General features: G+C 47.1%; 1 protein-coding gene across 1 annotated transcript; it reads right to left on the bottom strand.

The window, feature by feature from the left end:
- Positions 1-3,385: 3,385 nt before the first annotated feature.
- Positions 3,386-4,633, bottom strand: Sstr4 (somatostatin receptor 4). The gene has a single exon (XM_059259635.1). It carries the CDS (start codon positions 4,631-4,633, stop codon positions 3,479-3,481), a length of 1,155 nt encoding a protein of 384 aa, XP_059115618.1. The 3' UTR covers positions 3,386-3,478.
- Positions 4,634-18,190: the final 13,557 nt, after the last annotated feature.

Genomic DNA, 18,190 nt, shown 5'->3' with positions numbered 1-18,190 from the left:
AATGATGCTTTCATCAAAAGTGAAGAACAGAAATCACTGCCTGCACAAAATGACTAAAGAAAGGCTAATTTGAATAATAACACAGAGAAGCCTCCATACCACCCTAGTCCCTCCTCCTCGGTGTCCCAGGAATACCTGCTGTAAGAGTAGGGCTGACTCTATTGTATTAGCTCATAGGAGCCAAATTCTTTCTTTGAACTGTGTGTGTGTGTGTGTGTGTGTGTGTGTGTGTGTGTGTGTGTGTGTGTGTGTTGTTGCTGGGCATGAAAGCCAGAGCTTTGCACATGCTAAGCAAACAGTCAGCCATTAAGCTGCATCTCCAGCCAAGGCATGATTCTTATATTAGCTTAGAGTTGAATTATACTTCCATTTGTATGGTCATTTGATTAATACCCATCTTTGCCAATCATTTGCAAGTTCCACGCTATGAAGACTCATCATGTTGTCTGGAGGCTGGTTGCATCACTGAGAGAAACCCTCAGCACTCTGTCACTGAATACATCTCCTTGCACATGGACCCACAGAGCAGAGTTTTGGGGTGTGGTGCTGACTAACACAGTAGAGTTAGACAAACACAGACTCAGAATTCTGACATCTGTGCTCACAGAATTTAAGACTGTATTGTCATGTTCTTTGGATAAGAGAGTGAGAAATAGGGGTGATTCACCACTTACAATCTATCAGGCAAGTGTTACAAGGTCCAAATTTGCTGGGATACATGTCCAGATTCTGTGGTAGCACAGACAAAACAGAAAACTTGGAACTTAAACCCTCTCTTTGTACATATGTTAAGAGTGGGAAACTGAGGCTGGAGAGCTGAAAGTCCTGCACATGAGCTAGCTAAAGCTGATGCTTCCTGTTATCACTGGAGAATATCAATCAACCCATCAGCTTGAAGGTATCTGCCCCTCAACCACCATTAATTCTCATTAAAAGATTGCATTTTAAAAAATGGAATTAGTGTTTTTCCAGGCAAACAAACATGTCTTAGGACCTGTGTGGGTCATTAGAAGGCTGAAAAGAGGAACTCCAGTCCCACTCAAACTAGGCAAAAGCCTAACACTTTCATACACTGCAACTGTTAAAAGGCCAAAAGTTCTCACTGCATGATCATTGCAGTGAAGTTCAAGCATGCTTATCAGGTGTCCACTCTGCCAGGCATCAGGGACAGAGAAAGAAACAATTTCTTTTTAACGACTTGCAAGAAGTTGCTGTTACTTACGTAAGAGCCACAGACATGGCACTGACTGACTTGTTCCAGATGCCCAGGGTGACTGTAAGAAGTAAAGACCAGTTAGGAATGATATGGGCATGTGTGTGAACATGTGTGGATTCATGCTAGTGGAACCAAAGGGGTCAGTGCTCTACTTAGATATTTCCAGTCCACAGCCATGGCCTTGCATGTGGAAGAGACCTGGTAATGCACTTCTCTCAGAGGTAAGTGAAGCTCACCTGATAAGCAGACCCTGATAACTTCTACATATTCCTACCTAACTCCCTGACACACCTACGATCAACATTAATTGTCATTCTTAGGCCATCTAGCTAGCTGCATTTGGAGAAGGTAAGACCCCCTACAGCTGTACATCCAGACACTTAACATTGGCCTTCATCTTTTCTATTGTTAGTGAAAAAGTTAGAATAACTCGTCCCTCCACCCTGCAAAAAAGTATAAGATTAGCCCTGTAAGAGTCACCATGTGGGTCTGGGGATGTACCTCAGTTGGTGGAGGGCCTGCCTAGTCAGTATGAGGCTCTGTGTTCTATCCCTAACACTGTATATAAAATGGGCATAGTGTTGCACACTGTAATCCCAACACTCAGGAGGTAGAGGTAGGAGGATCGGAAGTTCAAGGTCATCCTTAGCTACTACGTAGTGAATTCACAGCTACCTGGTGTTACATGAGATCTTGTCTCAAACAGCAACAGAACAAATGGCAACAATGACAAACAACAGAAACACTGAATCAACAAGAGTCCCCACACTATACAAGGACCTGCTGATTTTTCCAGGCACGAATTCTGAAGACCTGGCCTGAGTGTCCTGCTTGGGTTATAAGACATTTGTGCCTGGGACCAGAATTCAGCTCTCTTGTCCATTTCCCACATACCAGGCACTGCTACTGTCACACAAGTCATGGCTCTGGGCAAGCAGCCCAGAAAAGGTCACCTCCTGCTTCTCCCAGGCTCTCAGAGATGCACTTGTAACCCACTTGGTGGTGGGGCGTGTCCTTAGGCCCCACCCTGCCTCTTGGGCCAGTATGGATTCCCAGTTGCCTCCCAACAGTTAGAACTCATGCTGACTGCCCTAAAACACGAAGAAAGATGTTTTCTAAGATGATAGGGCCCAGGTGTTTTCTTTTAAAGACCATACGCCCCTGCCAGGCAGCTGTGGAAACTGCCCAGTGACTACCCTGTCTTCCTCCTGCCCCTTTGACTTACTGTTCTAGTACCATCAGCACTGGGTCGGTGGAACTCAGCAGGATCTTTTGCTGTACAGATGTGGGCTGTGGTCAGCCACTTCTCACTCAGAGGCAGCATCTGCTTGGCTTCCCCCACTTCTTTAGCAGAAGCAAAGCTCTCACAGGCTGTCAATCTCTCTTTCTCAGGGGAAACGTCACTGGAGCTGTGGTTAACTTACCAGGCACACAGGGATGGCCTTTCGCTGTAGTCAGCATCTGATGTCAAAACACAGTCTGTTTCCCTCCACCCTGGTTCTCTGGTCTTTCCCTGACACCCTCCCCTCATAGCATAACTTGGGCTTTAATGAGGCTTCCTATTCCTGTAGCCAGGGAAAGAGGTGGGAAAAAAAAATTGCAGCAGATGAGATTTGTATCCTTTCTGCCTTTTAATTCCTGACCAGAAGTTTTATGCTCTGCAGCAACCCCCACATCATATTTCTATAAACCTTTTGCATTCACAGGAAGTCTGTTACTGGCCTCTTGACAACTGGGAGACACTTGTAGGGTGACAAAGCAAGTCCACTCAGCTGTTGCATAGACATCTCACTTAGCAACGAGAGAGTCTCAAACAGACACAGGGAAAGCACTTGGAGGTATCTTATCTTCTCCTGTTTCGCCATGTACACTATTCTACCACCATAAGGCAAAGGGCCTGCAGGGGAAGGGGCTCTGCCTACCTCCCCTCCCCAGGGCTCTTCCAAGCACTCACTGTCACAAGTCACACAAGGGTACACACGACTTTCTGACCACCTCCTCTTTCTCACCCCTTGAAAAACTGCCAGAGGTTCAGGAATGGCTGGTACTCTACCCCAATTCCCAGAGGAGTCCTACCCCCATGGAAGTGTCCTTGGAGCCCGTCCTGGGAGTGGGGCTAGCAGGAGTTCCGAGGCTCCTAAGGACAGCACAGACTGCTGAAAGGGGCTGGCTTCCTGAAAACAAGAGTTGTTCTTGAAGTTGCTGAGCTGAGAGGGTGGTGCGACCTTTTGCAGATGAGCTGAGGGAGGGTGAAAATGGTTTTCAGAAAGTAGTAGTCTTGGTGAAAGGAACTTGCTTGCAGCCAGGTTCTGCTTGCATGGGCTCCTGCTGGCAGGGCAGTGGGGGGCATATGCATCCTGCGCCCCCTCTGCTTTTGAGAGCAGTGGCATAATAGTCCAGGGGCTCTTCCTCGGCCCCTGCAGTTGTTTCCAGGAGACAGCAGCGCAGGCACAGAACCCTCTGGAAAGAGCGCCGGAAGTTGTCAGAGAGGAAGCCATAGAGAATGGGGTTGGCACAGCTGTTGGCATAGCTGAGGATGAGGGACACATGGTTGACTGTGGCATCGAGGCTGGTGACAAACAGATTCAGAAGCTGCACCACATAGAAGGGCATCCAGCACAGCACAAAGACGGTCACCACCATCAGCACGAGCCTCGTGATCTTCTTCTCTGAGCGCCTCCGTTGCTGCCAGCCCGCCCGCAGGGCCACCGCACGCATCTTGCCCACAATCAGCAGGTAGCATAGACCGATGGCCAGAACCGGGAGTAGGAAGCCCAACAAAAAAGTATAGATCACGAAGACTGCAGACCAGGCTGGGTGAGGCCAGTGCAGGTTGCAAGCCACGGTCTCGCCCCCGCGAGCCGGCCTGGTGTCAGCAAAGACTGCGATGGGCAGGGTGACCAACAAGGATGCTAGCCACACTCCTAGGTTGATTAGCTTGGCCACGCTGGGCCGCCGGTAGGTGGCGGCGCGCAAAGGGTGCACTACAGCCACATAGCGGTCCACGCTGAGCACGGTGAGGCAGAAGACACTGGTGAACATGTTAAGGCCATCCACGCTAAGTACTGCTCGACACAGCACCGCCCCGAAGGGCCAGTGGTGCAGGGCGGCCGCCGAGGCCACGAATGGCACGCTCAGCATGAAGAGCTCATCGGCGACCGCCAGGTTGAGCAGGTAGATGTTGGTGGCTGTCTTCATCTTGGCATAGCGTAGTATCACGAAGATGACCAGGGCGTTGCCCACCAGGCCCACCAGGCACACGAGCGCATATATGCATTGGATGGTGACCATGCCCGCTGTCCCCGTGCTGTCGGACCGCACCGCATCCTCCTCCTCCTCCGGAGCGCTGCTGGCGTTGGTCCCGGGGGTCCAGGTGGTGTCCTCGCCCCCGGGGGGTAGTGTTGAGGGCATGTTCATGCTTTGGGGTGCTCACCCTAGGCGGCGGAACGCGGTGGAGCAGCTGAGTGCTGCACCAAGGACCAAGCGGCGGGCTGGGGTCGCGCGCACAAGCTCCGCTCCACCGCTCCGCCTAAGTAGCGCACGGGGCCTGCGAGCGCCCTCCAATCCCCGCGCTGCCGCGTGCCCCCCGGCCGCGGGAGCTCCGTTCGCCCGGCGCACGCCCCTCCCTCCACGAGCCGGGCCTCAGGTGCAGTCTGCTCTGCCAGCAGAGCTCTTGGCTCCTCACAGGCTTTCCCTACCCACACCATTCCTGCCATGCTGCCAGCTTCGCCCGAACTCCGAAACTATACTTGACCCCGGGTCCTGCCTTTTCCACCCAGATCACGCCTCCCTCGGAGCTTCAAATCCTCTTGCCTTGGGATCCTTGGTTTTCCATGACCTGTTAGCTACCTGCAGTTCTCTGGGTACTGAAGTATCCTGAGTCGTCCCAGATTACTCCAAGCGTGCAGACCCATCATCCTAGCACATGACATCCCTCCCCTGCCCCTTCAAGAAGTCCTGTATCATCCTTTAACTCACTCCAGGGATGAAGCAAACTGAAGTTCCCTATGGACATCTTGGTGATTTTTGGTCTGTGTGTATTCTCTCTCTCTCTCTCTCCCTCTCCCTCTCCCTCCCTCTCTCTCTCTCTCTCTCTCTCTCTCTCTCTCTCTCTCTCTCTCTCTCTCTCACACACACACACACACACACACAATACTGCCCCCCCCAACCTTTAAGTTGAATCTGCGTGGAATTGAGGTCCTCAGGAAATGGAGAGGTAATCGGAGAACTAAAGATAGCTCCCAAAGAAAACTAACCTTGGGCAGATGAGATGGCTCAGGGATAAAAGTACTTGTTCTCAAGTCTGAAGATCTGACTCCCATCCCTAGCACCCACAAGAAGAGAAATTTGACCTTCACTTCCCACTGTGGCATGCATGTACCTGCATCCCATACATCCATAATAAAATATATTTATTTTTAGAAAAAGAAAGTGACCTCTGTCTCCCAGGTGCTTACAGAGTAGGTAAAGTCCACTGGCGGAGAGGCCTGGTAACTCCCCGCTTGCAGTCATCCATGGAGGTGTTCAGCCACAATGTCCCTAGAGAGGAGGGTGGTCAGGAAAGATGGCTTCCCGGTCTGGGTTTCCCCTGCCTCTCTAGAGCAATCTCACGGCTAGGCTGTCAGCAGGCAGCCCTCCCCTTCAGTTAAACTGCTAATACAGGGCATCAGTGGAGAGTTGGCCCTAGCAAATATGACTTAGTTTATCTGCTCTCTACGGATCAGGATGTAAAGTGACTCCCTAGCTGCCTGGGGAGGAGGGAGCTCCCATGTCCCATTCTATGTGGCTGGGACAGTTGTACAGGAGATGGAGCCAAATGCTTCAGGACCACTGAAGGTTGTCCTGCGTGGGAGGGCTCGAGGCTGTCATTGTGACCGACCCATTTAGGCTTGGGCTGGGGACACGTATGGTTAGTACTGGACAACCGAAGAGCTGGCCTCCAACCTTGTCTCTGGCTTTGCTCACCCCAATGAACTGATATGTGGCCACACAGTCCTCCACCTGTTTTGTGATCACCCCGGAAATGTGTCTGCTTTTTCCTTTGGTCCGATTCCTATCATTGTCTCCATGGGAGGGACCTGTGGGACCTGTGCCCTCAGAAAGAGAAAGAGTGGGGCAAATGTTTAGGGGGGAAGAGTACTGTGCTCTCCCTATAACTCTGGACTCCGGAGAGACTTTTAAATGACCCTTCTGCAGATCAGTTCTGGTCCCAAGTCATGGATGTTGGGTGATTGTCCCACCTCTCTGGACTCCCCTCTGCTGTCCTCTCACCCATTGAACGTTCAACACCCTCTCTTCCTGGAAGAGTCTTTCCTGTTGTCCTCCAGTGAACTTTTGGAACCCTTTCAATTCTCCAAAGGTTCTCTCCTGGCACTTCCTACCTCCTTACCCCTATGCCTCAGGCTCAAAGCACAGATCGGGAGTGAGGTTCAGTGACTGGTGGGGTCATGTTGGCTTTTAAAAGTTACTCCACTGAAGTGAAGTTTACTTGATGCCAAGAGGCCCTGCCCACAGTACAGCACTGTAGCAATGGTCAGATCTCCTGTGGATATGAAACAGGAAGTTGGGAAACATGACTCTGTTGTGGTTTGAATGTGAAATGTCTTCCACAGGCTGTGGCCCCTTGGTGGTAGCACTATTTTGCAGAGGGTGGAAACTTGGGAAGGCAGAGCCTGGTTTAAGGAAGTAGGTTCCTGGGGGCATATCTTTAATTTTTAAAATTTCATTATTTTATGTTTATAAGTGTTTGGTTGCACATATGTCTGCACTACATGCTTGCCTGGTACCTTGCAAAAGGCAGAAGAGAGTGTCTGATCCCTGGGAACTGGAGTTACAGATGGTTGTGAGCTGCTATGTGGGTGCTAAGAATAGAGTAAAGGTCCTCTAGAAGAGTATCCAATGTTCTGAACCAGTGAGTCATCTCTCTAGCCCAGGTAGTGGTGGTAGTGATGTGGGTATGTGTGTCTTTGAAGGCCATAACTGGATCCCTGTCTTTTCCGGTCCTTTTGCTTCCTGTCTGACATGTAGTGAGTAGCCTTTACTAGATGCCATGACACTCTGTCTCAACACAGAATCAATGGAACAAGAACTACGGACTAAAATTCTTCAAATCAATTAAAAATATATCTTTCCCAGTGTAACTTGTTTATGGCAGTCATTTGGCCCTAGTGGCACAAGAAATGAATATGAGGTCTGCTATGGTCTTTGTTCCTCAAGTCCAGAAACAAATCCTGAAACTAAAATTTTGATTCTGCTGATGTTGCTGGGTGAGAGGTGAAGCCTGTTCAAATTCTAGATGTTTCTAGAACACATACAACATTACATTACTCTGAGTCCTGGCTTCACTGTGCACCAGTGAATCATCTTGGGCAAGTCATCCAACTTATCTGAGCCATGTCACCCTCCTACATAAATGGAAGTCATTCTAGCCCTCTTTCCAATGTACTGCTGTGTGGTGCAAACAGGTTGACATACTGAAACTGTTAGAAGTGTCTGACATTGTGGGCATGGTGGCACACATCTGTAATCTCAGCGTTTGGAAGGTAGAGACCGGAGGATCAAGGGTTCAAAGCCAACCTGTACTACATAGTGATTTCAAGAACAACCTGAGTACATGAGGCCCTATACCATAACAGAAACAGCATAATAACAGAAACAACATAAAAATAGAACAGTTATAACAAGAAAGGTGTCTGGCACCGAGAAACTCCATGAATTCATCGCCATTAGTTTCACTGGTATTTGGTAGTTCAGCACACTAGATACCATGTTACTAAGCTTTTGGTTACTATGACAAATACCCCAGATAAGCAGTTTTTGGGAAAAAAAACACGGTTCATGTTAAAGCCTCTGGCACGTTGATTGAGTACCTGGAAGGGGGATTGGCCAATCTGTGAAGGGGGATTGGCCAATCTGTGAAGGGGGATTGGCCAATCTGTGAAGGGGGATTGGCCAATCTGTGAAGGGGGATTGGCCAATCTGTGAAGGGGGATTGGCCAATCTGTGAAGGGGGATTGGCCAATCTGTGAAGGGGGATTGGCCAATCTGTGAAGGGGGATTGGCCAATCTGTGAAGGGGGATTGGCCAATCTGTGAAGGGGGATTGGCCAATCTGTGAAGGGGGATTGGCCAATCTGTGAAGGGGGATTGGCCAATCTGTGAAGGGGGATTGGCCAATCTGTGAAGGGGGATTGGCCAATCTGTGAAGGGGGATTGGTCAATCTGTGAAGGGGGATTGGCCAATCTGTGAAGGGGGATTGGCCAATCTGTTACTCCACGAGGGGAGGAGGCTAATGAGAAGCAGGAGGGGGTTGGGTTTCAAGAGGAGAAAAGGCCGCCCACAGGCACAGTGGGTCTCAGGCTGCTCCAAGTGTCCAGGCCCAGAGACGAGATGGGGGAAAGAAGATAACTACTCCATCTACCCCCCCTCCACCCCTCCCCACTTCGCTTTCCTTCCAAAGTGACTCTTGGGCTGGGAAGAACTGAAGGCTGGAGATGTTCCGGAAGCCTCTTTCCACAGTCCAGGGATGCCCTCAGACTCCTTTTTCAGATAGCAGCGCCCAGGGGAAGGCTTAGCCTGCTCTTGAGAGCGGCCGCTATCATCTGCTGATGAGTAAAGCGTTTGGAAGTGCTTTCATCCGCTCAGCTCTGCTGTCAGGGGCTCTGCTGCTGCTCAGGTCAAGAGCCTGGTGTACCCAGCGCCACGCGCCTGGGGCCTTCAGCATCTTCTAATGTCACCAGAACTGCAGTGATGCCCTGGAGAGCAGACTCACACAGTAAGTACCTCCACAGACCCAGTGCTCACATAAGTGCCTTTCTTAGCCTCCTGTTATAGAATAAGCGTCCCTAACCCCAAATGTGACATCTGACATGCTCTAAAACCTGAAACCTTTGAGTATGGACATAAGAGAAGTAGGAAATTCCACATAATGATACTATTTCATGAGCAAAATAAATTTGAAAATTGCATAATATTCCTTTCAAGCTATGTGTATGAGGTATATATGAAGCAAATGAGCTTGGCATTTAGATTTGGGTCCTCTAGCATTATGTACATGCAAATATCACCAAATATGACAAAAAGCCATCCTTGAAGTAAAAGATAGCAGACCTCAGCTTACCGGCTTCCTTCTGAAATTTTAGGCAATAAAAAGGTCTGTGACATGAGGCTTGTTACAGGGTGCTGCGGATTCTACCACCCATCCCTGGAAGCCAGGCTTGCAGCCCCTCATATGACATGTGAGCACCACGCCAGAGGCCTTTCAGATCATCTCTCTGCTGGCAACCTGGACTCATAACTTCTTGCAGAGAGCAGAATAATTGGCAGGCAGAAGCAGGGGTCTCGGTTCTAAACACCGTTACTGAAAGTATGGGCTGAACTTGGGGGTCTCTTGTTGTTCTTGCTCTTTTGAACAATTTCTTGCCATGTAGCTCAGGCTAGCCTCAAACTTGTAATGCTTCTGTCAGAGCCTCTTGAATTCTAAGATTACACATAGGGGCTACCATACCCATCAGAGCAATGACTCTCAAAGATTGGCCCCGGGCCAGCCCATTCATATCACATTCATATTCCTATCCTCAAATCTGAGAGTGCTAAGCTGGGTATATTGGTACATGACTGGAATCCCAGCACTTGGCAGACTGAGATAGGAGGATTGACAAAATCTGGAGATCAGACTGGGCCACATTGTGAGATTGGCTGAGAAACAACAACAAACCAACAAATAAATAAAACCCAAATATCCTAGTCCACCCTTTGGAGCTTTGCTTTCCCTGGCTGGGTCACCTCCTGGAGGTGAGCACTGGAAAGAACATTTCCATAAACTCGTTTGAAACCTCTGGATCAGCATTGGCCACACAGGCAGTAAGCACTGAGGTACGGATGTGAGGTACCAAGGTTCTCTGCCAGATACACATAGGATTCCTGGCTTAGGACAACAAACAAACACAACAAAAACAGTGAATGTATCTCAGTCTTTAAAAAATATTGGTTACATGTTGAAATGATAATATTTTGGATGTAGAAGTAAATGAGTTACATTATATAGTAAATTTACCTGTTTCTCCTAAATTTTGAAGGTTCATTTTATTTTTAATTATGTGTCTGTGTGTGGGGGTGGGGAGGTGGATATGGGCACATTAGGTACCTAAGAAGGCCAGAAGTGGGTAGCATGTTCCCTGGAGTTGGGGTTACAGTCAGTTATGAACTGCCCAGTGTGGGTGTTGGGAAATGAATCAGGGTTCTCTGCAAGAGTGATACTCATACTTAACTACTGAACCATTTCTCTGGAATCTCTTTAAATTTTTATGGTGTAGCTACTAGAAATGGAAATTCTAATAGTATTGAGCACTGTATTTTTAACACAAATCTTAAAAGGTCTTATTAATAAAAACAAACCTGGAGCCAGGTATTGGGGTGAACGCTGGGAGATCACAGAAACAGAACAAGCCACAGCTAACCTTACCTCACCAATTCCTCAGCTGATCTTGATTCCTCAAACTGGAAAGCCTCTGTGTCCTCATCCGAATGGATCTCAGCTGAACTGCTGCTAAAAGCCTAAAATCTTAACTGACCTTAGTTCCTGGTTTTCATGCCTTATATACCTTTCTGCTTCCTGCCATCACTTCCTGGGTTAAAGATGTCTGTCACCATGCCTGGCTGTTTCCAGTGTGGTTTTGAACTCACAGAGATCTGGATGGATCTCTGCCTCCAGAATGCTAGGATTAAAGGTGTGTGCCACCATTTTCTGGCCTCTAATCTATCTAGTGGCTGTTCTGTTCTCTGACCCCAGATAAGTTTATTAAGGTATACAGTATATTGGGGAACACAATATCACCACACTGTATTTCGCATTCTAGACCTATAGCATATTTTTACTCTTATAGCAATGTTGATTAAATCAGTGATCCATGTCAACATGGCAGCTAAGAGTCCCAGGCAGCACTTTAAATTTAAGTGAATGTTGGAAAACATTTTAAATTGAACTCCTCAGCATTTTGGCTGTATTCCACTTGCTCAGTCAGTCACATACACTTGGGGCTAAGGTGCTAGGCAGGTCCACAATACAACATGCCCCGCTTGAGGGCAGTGGGGACCTTCAGGTTAAGGATAGAGCTTTTACTGTTTATAGTAGTCTTGTTACAACATAAGCCTAAATACTTACCAATAATTGAGTGGGCAAAGAAAACATGGTCCATATGCATTTTGGAGTCTTACCTAGCCATGAAGAAGGAAATTGTCAATTGCAGGAAAATAAATGGAGTCAATGATTACTGTGTTAAGTGAATAAATCAGGCTCAGAAAAACAAATAGGATGTGTTTATTGTTTTATGTGGAATCTGGATTTTAAAAGAAAGATATGAAAACAATAGAGGATCTGTTTAGGAAGAAGAAGGGGACCAGTTTGTTGAGGGAGGGGCAAGAGCAGACAATGAAGGAGTGATATGATCACATTATGAACCAGTATGAAAATGGTACAGTGAAATCCACTTCTCTGTATAGTTCTTACTACCAAAACCTAAAAAATATTAGACCCCGAATCCCACTGCTTTCACCTTCCCAAACCCACTGCCTCCTTTTCCTTTCAGGTAGATCTTTGACTTTTTAAACTTGGTAATTTACATGTGCATATTCTTAAATTGGCTTCCTTCCTGGGACTCTGGATTGTTTGCAGGGTGGGCAGGGGTTCAACTCTGACCAAAGAGGCAAGTGGGGCGATCTGTAGGGGCAACGGCCAGTAAAGGTTTGGTCTTTGTCTCATGGAGCTATGATGCTTGGAGTTGCTGTAGCTGTCTGTGACTGTGACAACTGAGATGGCCAGTGTCCTGAGGATAGAGGGCTAGAAAGAAAAAAAGAGTGCTTGATAACAGTGAAACCTGATAAATAGCTAGCTTAACTGCTGCCATTGACTTCTCTTTGTAGAAAATGGTAGCCATTTTCACTTCACTGTGTTTAGTTGTGCTGTTGGTTGCATGAAGTCTAAAGCATTCTGGCCTATCACTGACCTCTTAAAGTTCTATTTTTTTTTTCATCCCAAGAACACCAGAGTGCTTATCTTGTCAAATTAGGCAATATGGTAATAAGGATGGAAGACACTTCTGTCACATTTTGTGGTCTGCCCTGTTTAAAAGAGTCAAGTCACATAGCACACACAAAATGCTCAGCACAGAATTCAGAACCTACATCATCTCAAACGCACCATTGACAGCCCAAGCTGTGGATTCAGAAGGAAGTTGTGCTTTGATACCTTCACAGGCAATGTGTGTGTGTGTGTGTGTGTGTGTGTGTGTGTGTGTGTGTGTGTGTGTGTGTGTGTTGGGAGGTACACTTTCCCATCATCCTCCCACAACCGCAGGAAGAAAATTACAGGGATGTGTGAAGAGTGATTTCAGCAATCTGTGAGTTTTGAAATTAAGATTCTCTCACAATCAGATGATGTCGGAGGCAGTCCCTGGAACACTGTGCCTTCCCAGTGTTCAGGATGCAATGATCATGTTTAAAAATAGATTCAGTAAAGTTCCCGAAGTTCTCCCTGGGAGCTGGAGGAGCTTGAAAAAGGAAGTTTTACTTTGTAGTACCCAACCCTGCCATTCTCTCTGCCCCATTTAACCGCTCAATCACTAGTCTATTTCTTACTTCTTTCAGCAACTGTGAAAGGCTGACCACTTGCCCTCCTAGGAAGCTAACTGCTTGGGTCACCACAATTTCATAGCCTCTGGGCGAAGCTGGCTGAGAACAGTGCTATATTACTCAGGGCAGAGCTGACCTCCTGGGCATCTCCCTGTTTCCTTCTCCCCTTACCCTTGCCCCCACCCCTACAGCTCATAAAGGGCTCTGGAGGACTGCTATGCATCAACATTGTCTCTAAGTTTGAGAAATCTTTATCTTCTAAGGGGCAGATAGCAAGCCTGCCCAACCTTTGCCCTAGACAATGGTTGTTATCTTCATTATCCTTCTCAAAAAGCAAATTATCCTTTTGACCCCAGAGATCTTATCTCTGCTTCTTAGAGTCCTTGTTATGCAGCTATCTCTCAAAAGATAGTTCAGTGCAAAGGTTGCTGCTGGATCAGCTCCAAGAGGTGCATTAGCTTCAGATCATTGTCTCTTAGGGTATCCTGGGGTGGGAAAAAACTCCACTTCCACTGTAAAATAGGAAGGGATTCTGTACAGCATGTCCTAGCTCCCTGGGGTGGAGGGGAGCCCCACTTCCCCTGTCAAATGGTAGATGCTTCTGAGCATCTTGTCCTAGCCCCTTGGTGTGGAGAGAAGCTCCATCCCCATTGTCAAATAATAGAAGCCTCCGTGGTTCTCGTTTCCAACTCTTGAAGTGTGGAGGACTCCCATTCAGACTGTCCTGCTCACCTCCACTGCAACATCATATGTATTGTAATATAATTCAAATAGTTTGAGCAGAAAACAGTTTCATCCGTAAAACCACTTAAAACCATGGTGCATATTCTGAATATTTTTTAAAGGGGTTGGACCTTGGTGCTGACAGCTCCTTTCCTTGCTAATGACTTACTGGCTCTATGTTCTTTGCAAGATGCCAGCGGCGGCGGTTACCTTGTAAGAGAAATGTGTGCTGTTCGTATAAATTCAGAAAAACAGAAAAGAAATTGCCAAACGAAGCCAGCAGCTTAGAAAGAAAGAAATATAGGGAGGAAAGAAGGCAGGCAGGCAAACAAACCATATGAAAGAGCATTCTTGGTAGACCTTGCTGTTGCGACATTCTATAAGAACAATTCTTTCTCAAAAGGGCCTTAGGAGACCTGAAGCTGCCTGACAGGGGTCGGGGTGAGATTCTGGCAGAGGCCTGGCTTAGCCTCATGTGAGTGGAGGCATTAGAAGTGGCAAGCTGGGTCTTCCTCGTGACCTCCCTTTTCATCTTGCTTCCTGGGAGCCTGTTTTCTCATGGTCACCTGTAAGAGGAGCTTATGCCTAGGGGCTGACTGAATTCTTACCAGGCCTGAGGCTCTACAGGTTTCCTGAAGTATAACGACTCTTTCATAACGGAATGGAAGAGTCATGAGGATACACAGATGTGGGGGCACATACCTGTAATTCCAGCATTTGGGAGGTAGAGGCAGCAGGGTCAGAAGCTTAAGGCCATCCTCAACTGCATGGAGAACTCAAGCCAAGCCTGGGTTACAGGAGACCCTGTCTCAAAGCACAACAAAAACCCAGAAAGATAAAACCCAACAACACAGACAGCACAGACGGACAGCTATGGACACATGGTCAGAAACCAGCATTTGATGGGGACATTTGAGGTTATGGAGTGGGGCCGTGCTTTCACCCTTATACTTATTTTGACTCCCTTGGCTTCCTGTTTTGCTTCCTATCACAGAGTTACGCATCTCAAACCCCTTCCTTGGCTCCAGGGCTAGTTATCTTCAAGCATTTTCAAGTGATGAAATGAGTCCCAGTCTTCCTTCTTTCATCATGCAGTGAACTGACTTCCAGCTTTGTCTTCTGCTCAAGCCCTGGAAAGTAGCTTTTGTCCCTGTGCCATGTGGTTTCTGCTCTCATCACCTTGATCCCCAGTCAGCAGCCTTCTGCCTGCCTTCTCACCACCTCTGCAGGTTGGAGTCCTTGGCTATTAGTTTATCTATTCATGTATGCATTTGTTTACTTGTCAGCATTTTTATAATAATCTGCAGATGTTAGACTAAGCATTTTTGAGAGATAAAGGATAAAACAAAATTCTGATGCTACGATTTGAACAAGAATGTCCCCAGTGGTCTCTATGTCAAAAGCTGGACCCTAGAGTGGTGCTCTTGGGAAGTACCGTGGACCTGTAGGAGGTAGGACCTAATGAGATGTTCTTTGGTCTTTAGGGCTATGCCCTTGGAAAGGGTGAAGAAATACATTTCTCTTCCCTCCCTCTGCTCTGCTTCTTGGCTTAAAATGTGACTGCTTTCTCAGACATGAGCTTTCCACCATTGCCATCAGCTACCTTTACCAAAGGACAAATACATGGGACGTCCAGACCTTCCAAAACTGTGGGCTTAATAAACTTCTTTCCTTCATAAAGTTGACCAACTCAAGTATTTCATTATGGTACTAGAAAGCTTACTAGTGCCTGGTTCCTTTTCTTAAGACCTTGTAACACACTGCAGAGACAGTCAAAGAATGAATTCTCCCCCTCACAATAACGATGAGACAAAAGCTTGGGCCAGTGATATGGCAAGCAGGGAAGAGGGATCCCCTTCAACGTGGAGCCCAGGAAGACTGCAAATCTCAGACTTCTCTCTGGGAATCTAAATGGAGTAGACAGATGACACCATGTGGATAAGTGACCATCCAAACACTTAAGCTCTGTGGTTGTTTGAATGAAAATGTTCCCCATAGGCTTATATATTTGAATGTTTGCTTCTCACTTGGTGAACTGTTTAGGAAGGATTAGGAGGTATGGCCTTGTCAGAGGAGGTGTGTCACTGGGGTGGGGCTGAGGTTTGAAAAGCCCATGCCAGGCCCAAACTCGCTCTCTTTCTGCCTATGGATCAGAATGTAAGTTCTCAGCTCTAGCTCCATGGCTGCCCACCTGCTGCCTTGCTCCTCACCATGATGATCATGGACTCACCCTCTGAGTAAGCAAGCCTCCCATTAAATGCTTTTGTTTATAAGTTGTCTTGGTTATGATGTCTCTTCACAGCAATGGAACAATAGCGAAGATGAGTTCACACTGACCCTTTAATTCCCACTCCTGTTTCTTCCTGTCCCTGAAGGATCCTTACAGGAGATCATATCCTTTTTACTCTGGCATAAACCAGGGTCTGGCTAAGAGCCTGGGCTGGAGAATCTTTGCCCATTAACATTGTACAGATAGTTACATATGCCTAAGAAAAAGTCCACAGAAGCCAGGCATGGTAGTGCACATCTGTGATCCTAGTGCTTCAGCAGCTGAGGCAGGAATATTGTGAGCTTGAGGCTCAGTCTTGGGTGACGTATCAAGACGATCTCAACAACAGAAACTACAGCCTGCCTACAAGCCTGTTTGGAGCAGAAGACAGTGTGCTCAAGGTTTCTATGAACTCTGTCTTCTCTGTGGGCCTTCTAGAAGCTAGGCTGAGGGTGAGAGGTGAGCACCTTCAAAGGCAGCATCTGGAGCAGCTTTGGGAGATGTTTTCAGAGTACTCAAAGCCATTGCACCAGCAGGTTCCAACCCTTGTTTCAATAACAAAATGACAAATATTTGCTGAGTGGCTGACTTGAAGCTTATCTTTCAGAAGTCCTAGAATGGAGCAATCAATGTTCCTTTACAGCAACATTTCTCAGAAACAGCTAGGGGACTTGGTAAAATGCAGAGCCTGCTGCTGATCTCTGGGGTAAAATGTGGAGCTGTGGCTTGAGATCTGGACTTTCAACACATTTCTCAGATGATTCCAGCACAAACCAGACTTGAGGAACTTGTCTGGGAAATAAGAAACAGGATCTTATTTTTAAAACCAATTATAAGAAGGGGGTGGGGTAGTGAAGGATAGGGGATATGATCAAAGTACATTATCTATTTGCATCATCAGCCTGGCTTCTAGAAGACCCACAGATAAGCAGAGCTTGGGAGTTTTCATATCTTCTAAAAATTACAGTGTTTATTAGCTGGAAGGGATGTGCTGTAGTTCAGATCTTGAGTGTTCTCCAAAGGGCTGTTGACATTGTTAAAGTCTCCCTTTCCTGTGCTTCCAGGAGGTGGCAAGGTGTTGGTGGACTTTTCTGTCCCATCAGCTGCTCCCCAGATTACCACACAGAGACTTGTTATTAATTATAAATGCTTGACTGATAGCTTAGGCTTGTTTTTAGCTAGCTCTTATCACTTAAATTAACCCATTTCTATCAATCTATGTGCTTCCCTGAGACTCATTTACCCCATGTGCGTACTTCCCATCCTGGTCACTCTGTGTCTCATGGTGTCTCCTCCAACTCTTCCCTTCTTCTTCCCAGCATTCTCTCTACCCTGAAAATCCTGCCTAGCCATCGGCCAATCATCTCTTTACTAACCAATGAAAGCAACACATCTTCACAGTGTACAAATGAGTTATTCCACAGCAGCAAAGCATTTAAAAGTGGGACTAGAAGGAGGTCTTTGGATAATTAAAATGCATTCTGTGGGCACTGTGGGCATGGTCCCTTCTCCCTCTTTTTAAATCCTTGGCCATGAAGGAAGCCATTTTGCTCTGTCATCCTGATGCCCTGCTTCCCATCTACCCAAAGCAAAGAAAGCAATTCATTACGGACTAGAACTTTACAAACTGTGAAGCACAATGAAACTTTTCTCCTCACAAGTTGATTGTCTCATGTATTTTGTTATAGTGATGAAAAGCTAACACAAGTTTTTGAGGTGAGCTGCTAATGAACTGTCCATGTTCTTAATATCACAACTAAAAAACCAAATCAAACAAATAAACAAATCTTCCGAGCTTTGCAGCCATAGATGATGGGGCTCACCTGTAATCACTGCTCTGGGGAGGGTAAAGGAGAAGGATTGCAAGTTCAAGGCCAGCCTGAGTTACATACTGAATTTGAGTCCAGTTTGAGCTTTATATCAAGACCCTGTCTCAAAAGTTAAAATAAATTTGAGCACTGTGATTTGAATGAGGTAATTTTTTTCTTTTATTTTTCTTTATTAAGAATTTTTCTACTCACTCCTCATGCTAACCACAGACCCCCCTCCCTTCTCCCACCCCCAGCCCTCTTTCCCAAGCCACCCCACATCCCCACATCCCCCAAATCGAGGTCTCCCATGGGGAGTCAGCAGAGCCCAGCTCACTGAGCCTAGGCAGGTCCAAGCCCTTTCCCACTGCACCAAGGCTGTGCAAGGTGTCACACCACAGGCACTGGATTCCCAGAAGCCTGCCTGTGCACCAGGGACAGATCCCAATCCCCCTGCCTGGGTGCCCCCCAAACAGTTCGAGCCAAACAACCGTCTTCTGTATCCAGAGGGCATAGTCCAGTCCCATGGGGGCTCCACAGCCGCCA

Source organism: Peromyscus eremicus, chromosome 4 (genome assembly GCF_949786415.1).
Source record: "Peromyscus eremicus chromosome 4, PerEre_H2_v1, whole genome shotgun sequence".
NCBI classification, from domain to species: domain Eukaryota; kingdom Metazoa; phylum Chordata; class Mammalia; order Rodentia; family Cricetidae; genus Peromyscus; species Peromyscus eremicus.
Note: the sequence above shows the minus strand (reverse complement) of the source record. Positions and strands in the feature narration are given on the sequence as shown.

Bases quoted from the DNA above. Each gene is read 5' to 3' on its own strand.
- Sstr4 (XM_059259635.1), bottom strand. From the start codon at position 4,633: ATGAACATGCCCTCAACACTACCCCCCGGGGGCGAGGACACCACCTGG.